General features: G+C 39.6%; 1 protein-coding gene across 9 annotated transcripts in view; it reads left to right on the top strand.

Moving 5' to 3' along the window:
- Positions 1–12,947, top strand: part of TENM4 (teneurin transmembrane protein 4) — a 585,909-nt gene that overhangs the window by 368,547 nt on the left and 204,415 nt on the right. For all 9 annotated transcript variants that reach the window (XM_058419235.1, XM_040055308.2, XM_058419240.1 and 6 more), the window contains one exon: positions 9,206–9,458. In XM_058419235.1, the coding sequence (XP_058275218.1) occupies positions 9,206–9,458 (253 nt within the window). The remainder of the gene's footprint in view (positions 1–9,205; positions 9,459–12,947) is intronic.

Raw genomic sequence — 12,947 nt, 5'->3', positions numbered from 1 at the left:
CATTCCTGGTCCTGACACATGGTCAAACTGCACGGAACTTGTGTGCTTCATATTTGCAAAAGGATGGGCTCTGGATTGCCGATGCTAACAACATTGTAAAAAATACATAAACCAGACTATTTCCTCAGCTGCTATTAATAGTCAACTTTGCTAATGGAGCTGGGGATCTGTCAGTCCTGTCTGTTTGTGTACAGCTAAGTCACAACAGTGCTGCAGTTTAGATAAGATTTTTGAAGGGAGCAAGCAAAATAGATACTGTTTGTTCATTTTATTTTTATGGAGAAACAGACAAAGATCAGGTCTGTATTTCAAAGCTTTTTCTAATATAGGTATATCAAAAACCAAAAAGTCAACAATATCTGAAAGCTGTGCTGGCAAAGTCATGAGTTTATTTGCTATTACAGCAGCCAGAGGCACCTTTGCTGATGTACTTTTGTTTCAGGAGCTGTTTTACACAAACAGTTCAGAAATTACCTTGTGTAACTATAGAGATAATCAAGTCTGGTTTTCACAAGGGTGAACAGGGTGGTTATCTGTTTCATATATATATATATATATATATATATATATATATATATATATATGTCTCCATATGTTACTGTTTGAAAGGATCACAAAACAGACATAGAAGAGAGTGTATGCAGGGAAATGAGCAAAACTCTCTCTGTATCAAAGAGTTCCTTGGGGCCACAAGTCAATAAACTGCAAACATCAGAGAAATTTCTTTCAAGAGCAACAATCTTTGGTGTAATAACAGTTGTGTTTCTTAAATGTGCAGTGGAGAGGGCAGCAAATCAGAACTTTTTCCATTTCTCCAGGCTTTTTATGCATGAGGGATGGCACCCAGCTGCTTTTGCCAAGTCTGTGCAAGTTGGGCGCTTCAGACAGGAGACTAGCAATCATCTAAGTGGCATAGTTGGCTAAACCACAGCTACTGGCATATCATGGGGGGCTCCAAATGAGTTTTAGGGTTCATATGCGATATGGAAAACATTGAGAATAGAATACACCTTTCTAACACTTCAAAAAAGGCACATAGCTTCAGGAGTACTGACTTCATACATCTCTTATTTAGAAAAGAGAAAGCTGCAGGGTCCCAGTTCTTCAGGAGGTAGGTTTTGAAGTTCTAGACATACATGTTTAGAGACATTCAATGATTGCATTTTGTAGCAACTCAAAATTAAAGCACAGATGTCCCATCCTTCGCTCCAGGCCAGTAGATTTTCTTGCCTCCCACTACGGTGCTGTACCCTGCTAAGATGCAGTGCAGGTGGGTTATCCTCAGTCACTTAACTGGAAGGGAGCTTATGGGAGCCATCAGTGCTGTCAGAATGGCACAGCAAACTTATTTGATCATCCTCATGAAAATTAGGAGAAACGGCAGTTATGTGTTTCCAAACAGGAGAACCTAGACCTAAGGGGCTGAGAGCAGTGTGGTTTGACTGCAGCATCTCACCTGAGTGGTGAGGCTCATGGTCAGTCTTCATGGTTGGAGCATTTCTGAGGAAAAGAGCTCTAAAGAAGCATTTTTTATTTGGTTTTTTATGTGCTTAGACCAGAAAGTTCAACAGCTCAGGACTTCAAAGGCTACTATTGCTTCCAATGTGTGGTATCAGAGTAGTTAAAGATGTTCCTTTTCAGTAAGTCCAGCATAAAATTCAGTGTCTCCAGGGCTGCAGGAAAAATTGCTTAGCTGAGCACTGTAGAAGTTACTTTCCTGTGTTTCCCATAAATTTCTTCACAACTTAAATATGTTATTTGAATTTACACTCTTTCAGATACTCTGGGTTTTTTCCACTTTCCTGTATGCTAAAGACTATGATTCTTCATAAGCTGTCAGAGGCTAAACAGTAATACTCTGCCTTAATTTTATTAGATTGTGACTCCCTTTTATTGAGTAACGAACATTATGAGTTAAAAGTCTGCATATCATCCTTTGATGGTGACCTGGACCTTTTTAAAACCGTTACTTGCAGGGCATTCAATCCAGTCAGATGCCTACTGATGGAAAAACAACCAAGAGCTCCTGCTGACTATGTACAGGCAAAGCTTGACAGCCCAGCATCAAACAAAAAATTGATTTCAGACCCAGAAGTCAATATCTTGCTTTTTCAAAGGCACTTTGGCACTTGAGAGGGAAGTTTACATGTAATGTACACATTTGATTAACAAAATAAAGAAGAGATGGCCTTTTTGGACTTGATTTGGTGCACCCATGGTTTTCTATAAACAGTAAAGCCGATGCAGTGTTGATCTGTGCACCTGGAGGGGAGCCTCAACTCTTTTTACACATGCACAGATAGCATCTAAATGGACCTGATTTTTGATGTAATGGATCTAAACAAATGAAGTTTCCTAAGTACAGCTATGACCTGGTAATGTTTCAGAATGAATTCTTAATAAGTTTATAAAGTCTAGTCTTGTCAGTCAGTAACAAAGTGCCATTTTATCTGATTTTTGAGGTCCCTCATTTCCAATTGCTACTTGTTATGGTCAGTTTCTGAGATGAAGAATGATTGCCTCTTTTACATGTGGTATACTGCTGGAAGTCAAATTTAGATTTTGATAGTTACCGAGTCTTTCTGCACTAATCCTGATATGTGTAGCTGTACTAGCAATATCTAAAATAGCTATGGACAGTGTCTGGAGACATTCATTGGGACACTGAGAGGTGTTGTCATGAAAATACACTGTAGGTTTTATATTCTGCAGCTTTTTTTGGTGCTCAGTCTTTGTAGCACATGCTATTGCAAATTCAGTGTCCAAGTTGCACATTTAGAGGGATACTCAAAACTTTTTACATCTGTATAGCTGATGCTCTTCTAGTTTGTGGACTTTTCTGAACAAAAGACTGCACCAAAGTTTCATAGGAAAACCTTTCTTTAGGTTTTAGTAATCCACAGTCAGCTGTGTGTTCATGCACATGGCATCATAAAGTACAGGTGAAATACAAGGCTATGAAGATTGCAACTCAAGGAGTTCAGCTTAAAAAAGACTCTGAACCAGAATACTCCTTAGAACCAGGACACAGACACTGATGATTCTAACTGCAATGATGAGGACTATGCTTTTCTCTGGTGAGAGTCCTTAATGGAACAGCAGCTCCCTCTTATTCTGTTACTTTATACAGAGGAAAGAACATCAAGGTAGCTGTCCTGTTGTTGTTTTGTTACTTAATGGAGATCACACATCAGCACTTTGCTTTCCTTTTATGTTTTGGTGTCATTTTGAAAACCAGGGACACAAGTTTTGCTACAGGAAAAGAGGTTTTTCACGGTCTGTTGAAAACACTCCACTTGATAGTAGGAGAAGCTAGTCTTAAGTGAAATTCAGTGGATGTACGTCTTAAGGAGAGATACAGTCACTCAAGTTGTAACGCTGAGTCTAGTTTTTAAGTGTTAGTGAGGGAAAACACTTCTGAAAGCACTCTATCTCTGCTCAGATAAATCATCTGACTTCGGAGTGACCTATTTCACTCAATCTCTTTTCACCATCCTGTGTGGTGGCTTCCTCACTGGACTGTCCCATGGAGACAGACACTGTTGTCAGACATTCCTCAAAGGAGGAAATTCTCCTCTAGGTTGCAGAATATCAGTGCCAGCCATGGGATGGACCAGCTTACAAAAGAGGTACCTTTGCACACTGTTTCAGCTCAATCTAGATGTTGTACGTTTAGCTGGACTGTCTGCAGATAGTAGAAAAACTGGGTCTGCAATTTGTCCTGGCTGTCATCAAAGCCCCTAAGGCAGCCTCCAAGCAGGCAGCTCCTCCTGCTTTGATTTTCCTCCTGTTATCTTCCTCCTAATAGCTACCAAATTGGGGTTAAATATTCTGCTCACTTTTCATTTTGCGGATGCCATCATTGGCTTGGCATGTGTCGGATAGGGAAACTGTTTCTGGCAAGCAGTCTCACTTCTAATGGCAAACTCCTTGTGCCCCCTACAAAGGTGATGGAAAAGACCCAGTTCAGTTTTTCCTAGTCCACCTGACCTTAAGTGCCTCATCAGATTCACGAGAGAAGCATGCCAGGTCCCATACCCAGTGGCACCCAACAGGACAGGGTGCCCAGTTAAGGTGATCTCAGCTGGCTGGTGCAAGTGCTGTGAGTGTCCATCTGCAGGAGATTGAAGTGGGTCGTGTAGCTGAAGCAAGGCTCTTTGCTGTTCTGTCGACTGAATGCAGAGTATATAACTTTTAAAAAAATTGTTTCCGCTGCAAGGGGTGGCAGGATGGAGGCTGGGGGTGTTGTACCTTGTGAATGGGCACAAGTACGATTGCCCAAAGGTCACACTAGCAAGTTCATCATCCCAGCTGCTGTGGAGCTGAAGTTCAAGGGAGCACAGAGTGATTCATCCCACCTCGCAATATATACAGTGAGTAAAAAGAAATATTTCTTTTACCTAATCCAGACAACAGTTAGGCATCAGTCTGTCTGAATGTGAGCAGACATACAGATGACAAATGCGTGGAGGATTAGAGTAAGCTGCGGAAAAAATGAGAATGTGTTTTTCACTCAGAGGTTAGCGCATTTGCCCTGAACACAATCCCAAAATCTAATGAATCAGAAAGTGTAATTGTTACATAGACTAATTTCAAAACAGTACTACTCATTAAAGATTAAGGAAGAGAAAAGGAACATGAGGTTCAGACCTTTTATTGAAATGTTGTCATACTAGCTCCTCATTGGTAATTTTTTATGGTTCACATTTATTCAGCTCTTCATTCACAGCCTTCTGTCAAGTCTCTCTAATATGTACCAGGTACAAGCTTCATTAACTGTATTATCTTTCAGCTCTGCTTTATCTGTGGTTAGCAAGCCAGTGTTTCTCAATGACATTTTAATGTTAGAAAACAAGTTAAAAAAAAATACACAAAAACACAACATAAAAGCAATTTGATTTCTATCAGTGCTTTTTGCATTCAGATTTCCAAAATTTCCTTACATTTGAATACAGACATATTAGATACACTTTGGATACCGAATTTTAGAGAAAATTAGACTTATGGGGAGCTCTTAAGTTCTGGCTATTTAGACTTCCACAGCTGCCAGCCTGTCTTCTAGAAATGTTGAACTTTATTTCTGGGATGCTCTTTCACTGGCACCTAATGTCTAAGGCTCCTTTGCTATTGACAGGTTTCTTCTGTTCTCCCGTCAAGGCACGAATCAACCCTTAAACAGTCTTGCTTGACTCCAAGACTATTAGAGATTTGGATGAGTGGGGGAGAGGTGTTCTAGGAGGTGTTTGTTTTATTCCTTGGTATTTTGTTAGCTCAGCTGATCCCTCTGAGTAGCTTATGTCAGGTTTTTCATTCTAACAACAAGTTGAGGGAGAATGAAAAAGTCTGTGTCTTTTTAGAAACCAAAGAGGAAAATTGCAAGAATGAAAATGTTGAAAATTCTCTCTTTCTGAGTGAACAAAGATAACTTACAGATAGTCACATTTAGCTATGTCATACTTGGTTATGAAAGACCTTGGGGAATCTTGTACAATTTGTGCACTGGCCATGGTGTCCTGCTCCTCTATAAAGTCTTCTGAATTGCTGTGGTGCTGTTGTCCCAGTAAAGGCTTGATGGTAGATGCAGAGAGGTGTGTCAGAGGTGGGATCTGTAATAATTCAATTCTATAAAAATGCAGTTCTATATAATTGACAGTGGATGATCTGAGCATCTTCCCACTGTGTAAGATCTACACATGTACATGATGTAAGAGAGCCGTTGCAGCCAGCATTAAGTTCTCCTTCCTGTGAGGAAATACAGCCTCACAGGTTATATCATTGAAACATTGTGGGTCTCGTTAATAATCATAGAATCACAGGTTTGGGTTGGAAGGAGCCTTAAAGACCCTTCAGTTCCGACCTCCTGCCATGGGTAGGGACGCCTTTTACTAGACTGGGTGGCTCAAAGCTCTATACAGCCTGTCCTTGAACACTGCCAGCAGTGGGGTATCTGCAGCTTCTCCAGCCATACTCAAATAAGGGGAAGTTGATATTTTAGGAAATCAAGACAGATTTTTTTTTTTTTTTTTTTGAGGGGGGGGGGGTGTTTGTTTGTTTGTGTTTTGGGGGTTTTTTGTTTGTTTTTTGTTTTGTTTTTTGGTTTGGTTTGGTTTGGTTTGGTTTGGTTTGGTTTGGTTTGGTTTGGTTTGGTTTGGTTTTTTGTGGTGATGTTCCATTGCAAATCCCATAGGAGTTTTAGGTCACAGCTGAGGTTTTTGTTGCATCCAGAAAGTCCTGCACAGCTGCAGTAATTTTCAGTAGGAAGATTTCCTGGCTTGTGCTTTTGTCTATACCTTATTTCTTACATTCCCTAATTTGAGAAGAAGACAATAAAAAACAAAGTACCATAAGGCAAGGGAAATAATTACTAATTTTAGTCAAGGTATATTAAATTCCATAGTGTTCAAACATGACGTAAGTGTTCAGAATTTGTATATGAATGGAAAAAAAAAATTCTGGAAGGAAAAGCTACCTAAATGTCAGGGGAAAAAAACACAAACACCCCACCCCCCAAAAACAAAACAAAACAAAAAAAACCCCAACAACAACAAAACCCCACCAAAATACAAGCTATAAAATCCTGTGAAAAAATCACATAGACCAGAGTAAGATAGATGTGCTGTCTTTACTTTTTAGAAATCACGGAGGATATGAAAATAGAGAATGAAAATAACACATTTTTACTTGATTCGAAAGCATTATCCATAATAGCATCTGCAATGTGTCTGTAATAATATGGTGTATATTGGAATTTACATAACAGGTCTTTGAAAACAGGCTGTGACTCACAATGTGAAAATGGTGTCTCCAGAAGAAAAAGTCAACCATTAGCAGGAGAACTTCACAGAAGGCCTATTGCTTATTCCAAGATCCACCCATTTAGCCCCTTTGTAGATTGCAGAGTATTCATCTCAGGCATGAGCTATGCTGGAAACTTGAATAGCTGGTCTGGGAAGCCTCTGGTATGTTTCTCCTGAATATAAAAAGTCATTTTCTCTGGTCTGAATTAAATTCTTATTAATGGTGATCAGCTGACAGCCCTTAAAGTTAGAAACCCTCTATTTGTGTTCATCTCCTTCAGCCGGATTTCATACACTGTTCCTATCTTGATTCCTGTCTGTTGAGTAGGAGAAGAGTCATTAATTTAACTAAACCAGGAGTAGAATTCCTTCACTGTTGTTTTTATTGCCTCAGTGGTGAGGACTTCAACTAAACAGTCCCCAGTAATATCGAGTCCAAGAGGGCTGAAGAGCTGAGGTCAGACCTGGTTTAGTTCTGATATTTCTTGTCTGTACAGTCTGTGCTCATTGCTCTTCTCTTTAATATGCTGGCTGATGTGCAAGTCAGAGGTCAGTATTATTGGCATTATAGGGCTTTTTTAAGTTTGCTTGAGCTTTGCAAAGTTAGATTTTTTTAATAGTTCCTTAGATTCCCATGAAAAGTCTGTCTGTTCAAATGTAGATGATCAGTGTAGACCTCTTTCTGAACTTGTTTTCTTTTGTACTGATGTAAAATAGAGAGACCGCTAGGTATGTGTCTGACCTTTCTAGAGGTTTAAGGTAAAATGGATTGGGACCCTAAAACCACTCAGTTCTCCCTATGGAATATATACCCATGTTTGCATGTCTAACCTGACAAAGCCAGGGGTAAATATGTGTTCAGTCAGAATAATGGCACCCCTGTAATTAACACATACTTTTTTCTAGACCACCTCAAGCACCATAAGGTTCTGATATAACCAGCCATAGTTAATGATGAGGCAGTGTGAGTCAGCACGGGGTGAGAACGGGCAGGATTGCTGTCTCTCACACATCTTCATGTTTTATGTAATGTACTTAACTATCTGAGAAACTGCAGAGATCCTGTGAATGCTTTTTCTGTTCCTCTCCTAAATCCAAGTCTTAATCCAAATTTCAAAAGTATCATTAAATGTCTGATACCATTCATCATAATTAACAACTATATAGAGTTCTGAGGTCTCTAATTAGAGAAATAAGTGTTAATTTCTCATATACAGAAGTCCGGTAAATATTAGGCTGATAAGATAGTTATTCTTTTCAGATAAGGCTTCACCGAAGTATTGTATATTACAGAATCACAGAATGGGTGAGGCTGGAAGGGACCACAGTGGGTCGTCTGGTCCAAACTTCCTGCTCCAGCAGGGTCATCCCAGTGCACATTGCACATGATTGTATCCAGACAGTTCTCAAATATCTCCAGTGAGGGAGACTCCACAACCTCTCTGGACAATCTGTTCCAGTGCACAGTATTAATGACTTTTGAGCATGAGCCCACTAGAAGCAGAGTGATATATGCATCCTCTTTCTGATATGTATTGTGCTGAACTGTCAGTCTCCCTCCAGTTCCATTAAATACTTTAGTTTTCTTCATTTCCAAAAAAAAAACCCCATGAAAAAAAATGCTTTATGGCTAGCTAAAAGAAGTAAAACTACAGATATGATCAGCACTAGGTTCATCTTTCCTAGGTGTTTGTCTTCCTCAGTCCGCCTTCCTCAGTCTCTTGGCTAAGAAATACTTTTATTCAAAGTAGCCATATCACTGATCTTTACATCTTTCTTCATTGTATGTTGTTTCATTTTCTGACAACTCAGATTTTATGCCACATGCATTTTTTATTCAGTTTGAGTACATTTCTAACAGTACAAACTACTGGGTTTTGTTCAATTGTATAACACTGACATGCTTTTATGGTTTTCCCTAAACCCAGCGTATGATTAAATGTATTCTCAGTCTTCTTGTTGACTTAACTATTGAAAGTTTTCAGGCATAACAGGCAGAATAAACTTCTCTAGGAGCTGTATATCCATCATAAACTGGCTCTAACATTATCTATCCAGCCTGGTTGCATTTTTCATGCTTTATCACAAATCAGTGTCACAGATAGATTGCACTTTGCAACCTGCAGTTGTTCATCGCAGTTAACTTGGCTGTCAGGACAGCCTTTCTGTAGTGCTTTAAACTTTCATAACTTTTGTGCATGAGACTGAACTATTTTTCTAGCTGGCTCAGGAATCAGTGCTGTGTCATTAGAGCACATGGAGCAAGGTTGTGTTACGCTTTTGAGTTTCATTTAGGATGTGTGGCACCCCAGCCTTCATACTTTATAGAATTGTCTGCACATAAATGAAGTACTGAGTATGGAACTACTCAAATCATGAACCTTAAAAGTATTTTACTTATGTTTCAGATCATCCTCCAAATATTCAAAATCATTCAAGGCTTCGAACTCCACCACCTCCGATATCACATGCTCACACCCCAAATCAGCATCATGCGGCCTCCATCAATTCCCTGAACAGAGGGAACTTCACCCCACGCAGCAACCCCAGCCCAGCTCCTACGGACCACTCTCTCTCTGGAGAACAACCAGCTCCTACTCAAGAGCCAGCCCATGCTCAGGACAACTGGTTACTCAACAGTAACATCCCACTGGAGACAAGGTAGGTCACTTTCTTTAGCACTTACAATGTTCTGACTGTGTGTGCTCAGGATATTATGGAAAATACACGCACCTGCATAGCCAGCCACCTAGTTTGTGAACTGGTATTTGACTTATGCATTTTGCGTTGTATTTTTTATTCCTTGTGTCTTTTTATTTGGACTAGGAGAAGAGGAAATTGCTCTTCTTTCATAAACTAAGAATGTTGTCTTTAACAGCTGCTCATAAGGTAATTTTCCTCATTTAAAACTGGAATCAGGATCATAGATTAAAATGTTCTTGGTTTTCTTTCTTTTATTTTCCTTTAATGTCTTTTCTTCTTATGCGGTAGGATAAATCAATATCCTATTTAAAAACTGAAATCTGTCAGTATATTGAAGAAATTTAGCCTCGTCAAGCGGTACTTTCGTAGTTCATAATTCAAGAAAGGTTGATCTTGTTTCTCATAATGAGGAGAGGTCAGCTGCTGCTTTTTTCAACATTGTTCCAGCAAGCATGAAACACTGGATAGCCCAGCATCAGTCATTTAATGGTGTTTCCATTTAGCTCTCAAATTCTTTTCCACCTATGCAGCACCTGAAGGGTGTGAAAAGGGTGTACCATGTTGTTCTAGTTCATAGCTTTGTTCAGATTCCATGTAGGTTCTAGAAAAGAGAGCTGTCACACTCCCTCAGCCTCAGTCCTCCTGTCTGATGGTGAGTGCATCTCCTTGTGGTCCCAGTCGCTTTCTCCAGAGGTTTTGCTTTACCATTTCCTTTGCTACTGAGCAGCCACTGGGGGGACTGGAGTCATTAGCTCCCCTACATGGTGTCTTTTTCAGTCTGCAGAGAAGTCTTCCAAGCCTAAAACATGCTCAGCACTCGCTCAGCTATCTCTGTTCCTACATTTGTCTAACCTCCTCAAACCAACAAGATTTTAGACAGCAAAAATCATGCAATAAACTGAAAACTGAGACAGGGCCCAAATTTGTCACATCACTGCTTGTAGGAATCTCATTGAGAGCAGCAGTAGCTGTAGCTGTATCATGGGACAAATTGTACCCAGTTTTGCCAGCTTCTGCTAAGAGGAATGAGCAAATCTGTCAGTCTTTTTGAGAATGAGCTATACCTGCTGACCCTCTGAAACTCTAAAAACAACCTCAATATCACATTTTGTGGCATTTAAAATAATTAATTTCTCTGTGACTGCTTGATTATGAAGACTCAACTAAGAAGCTGGATCCAAAAGATTAAGACAAAATTATAAGCAAGTAATGCAAGTGTGATTTGGCAACAGTTTCAGGAATTATATTGTGATAGTAATTCTCAAGCACAAATACCAAAGCATTGAGTTTTATGTGATACTTCTTATTAAAATTACATTAAAAAATACATAGGCCTCAGTCCTGCAGATCTTTTGTGATAATCCTCTAAAATTCTAAAGGAAGCCGTGTGACTTTTACTAGCCAGGTGGTGAATTCTTTGTAGAAGAGATAATACACTGTTTTAGTTGTGCAAAACCTTTAAGGCTGTCCTCATTTCTTCTCTGAAATCATTGTGGATGAACATTTTTCAAGGTCTGAAGCAGACTGCTCTTGTTGCAGGTTGGATTGGTCACATCATTGCTGTTAATCAGACTGGCAGTTGTAGGTCCATCTGCATGAAAAGCTCTTTCTGCATCATTTGATGATTCCACTAGCATCACAGATCAGTCACATTTGTGCTTGCTCCTCAGTCTAACCATTTTATTAATTGGGTAGAAAACAGGTCATTTCAAGACTGATGGTGAGGCTTTTGACACACTGGTTGAAATGGTGTAATTTTGCCCAGTGTTCCTTCTGATAACAAACATGTTGGAAAATAATATGTAATTTTGTGCCAACAACAGATGAACTCCACTGACTGTTCCTTCACTTACACAAAATTAAGAAAATAAAATGTGTTGTAATGGTGTCATAAAGAGAGGAGGCTGAGCTGCATAGATGATCAGTATATCTGTGACTAATCTCCACTCTGACAGTCAGCTCTTCTGGCACACAGAGGTCTTCCATTTCCTTCAGTGGGAATTGTGTAGACATAAAAGACCGAGCTTCAGAACTGTTTAGCAAAATTGGATGCCCAATTCAACTTCTTCCATGAGACTGATCTTCCCCATCTTCTCTACTGCAAAGATTTTTAGAACCAAAAAATAAGACCATCACATAAGAGAATAAAATGTACAATATGTAGAAATATAAATCCTAGCCAAGAGACATTAATCCAAGAATAAAGGCTTTTGAAGTTAGGAGATTATACTAATCTCATGTCGAAAATGGAACTGTATTTCTGTTGGTTTTTTTTTTTAATCCCATATTAGTCTACAGAGGAAGAACACAAGAAAAAAAAAAAAAAAATAGTATCTTTTAAACAAGGATTGTCACAGACTGTGGAATGGGCCTGCAGTTACAGAATTTAACCAGACTTTGAAGTGGCTTGATTTTGACTGCCATGGACTCCAGGCAGTTTTCAGAACTGGAAATTCAGACTGGTTTGTCACTGCCTGGAAATTTCCAAACCATAATGTATGGGCAAGCAGAGATGTGCAGCACAAATATACAAATGACAGGATAAGCATATCTGAGAATTTTGTATGTTGCAAGAGGAAGAGCCCCTCTTCTTCTCTCCCTCCTTTTCATTAGTTTCCCTTTACTCCCTTTTCTCTGTTTCTCCTTTCTTTTCCTGTCTGCTCCCTTTTTTGTTGCTTTAAAAGCCATGTATTATCAAGGTTGTGATGAGAAGATCTTTGCTCAGCAGTCACTCCTGACAGGTAAGTGAGTTCCCCCCCATATTTACTCCTCAGTCTTCTTTCTTCTGTGGCCTCCTTTCTGTTCCTTTACATTTGACCTTGTGGGAGCAAATAAATGCCAACTAGATGGACGTTTAGTTGACAAACCAACAGTCTTCAGGAGACTTCCACTCCCAGGAAATTTCATGTGGTAATCGTATAAGGTCAGATTTCTGCCACCACTACTGCTAATGAGAAAGGAGAGTGTTTTGTAACTAGCCAGCGATTTACAGGTAATCTCCAAGAGTGCAGACCCTGTGAGCCTTCCATGAGGAGGAAAGTCACGCATCAGGTGACCCAGCGACCTCTCTGTTACAAATGCATACATTATGAGATTATGTAACCCTCCCCTTTTGTGTTTTATTGACAATCCACAACTGAAATTTGACATGGATTTTAACTACCGACGAACTTTTATTGATTTATTGGTGTGTTGCTAGGTGCCTTGCCTCTTACCATTAAATGCTCAGTGCATGCACATATGCTGCTTCTTTTTTGCATTGAACTCAACATCCAAATTTTCCTGCATTCCCAGGGAATGTGAGGAAGCCGCAAACACTTGGGGATGGATTGATGTCTCAAGTGCTATGGCACACAGCCCCATGCATGTTAATCCACTTTACTCCAAAGCTATGAATAGGAGTCACTTCACTTTTATTCAGATCAAGGAGTAGACCTGTTATGTCAA

The sequence above is a fragment of the Hirundo rustica genome, chromosome 2, assembly GCF_015227805.2.
Source record: "Hirundo rustica isolate bHirRus1 chromosome 2, bHirRus1.pri.v3, whole genome shotgun sequence".
Lineage (NCBI taxonomy): Eukaryota > Metazoa > Chordata > Aves > Passeriformes > Hirundinidae > Hirundo > Hirundo rustica.
Note: the sequence above shows the minus strand (reverse complement) of the source record. Positions and strands in the feature narration are given on the sequence as shown.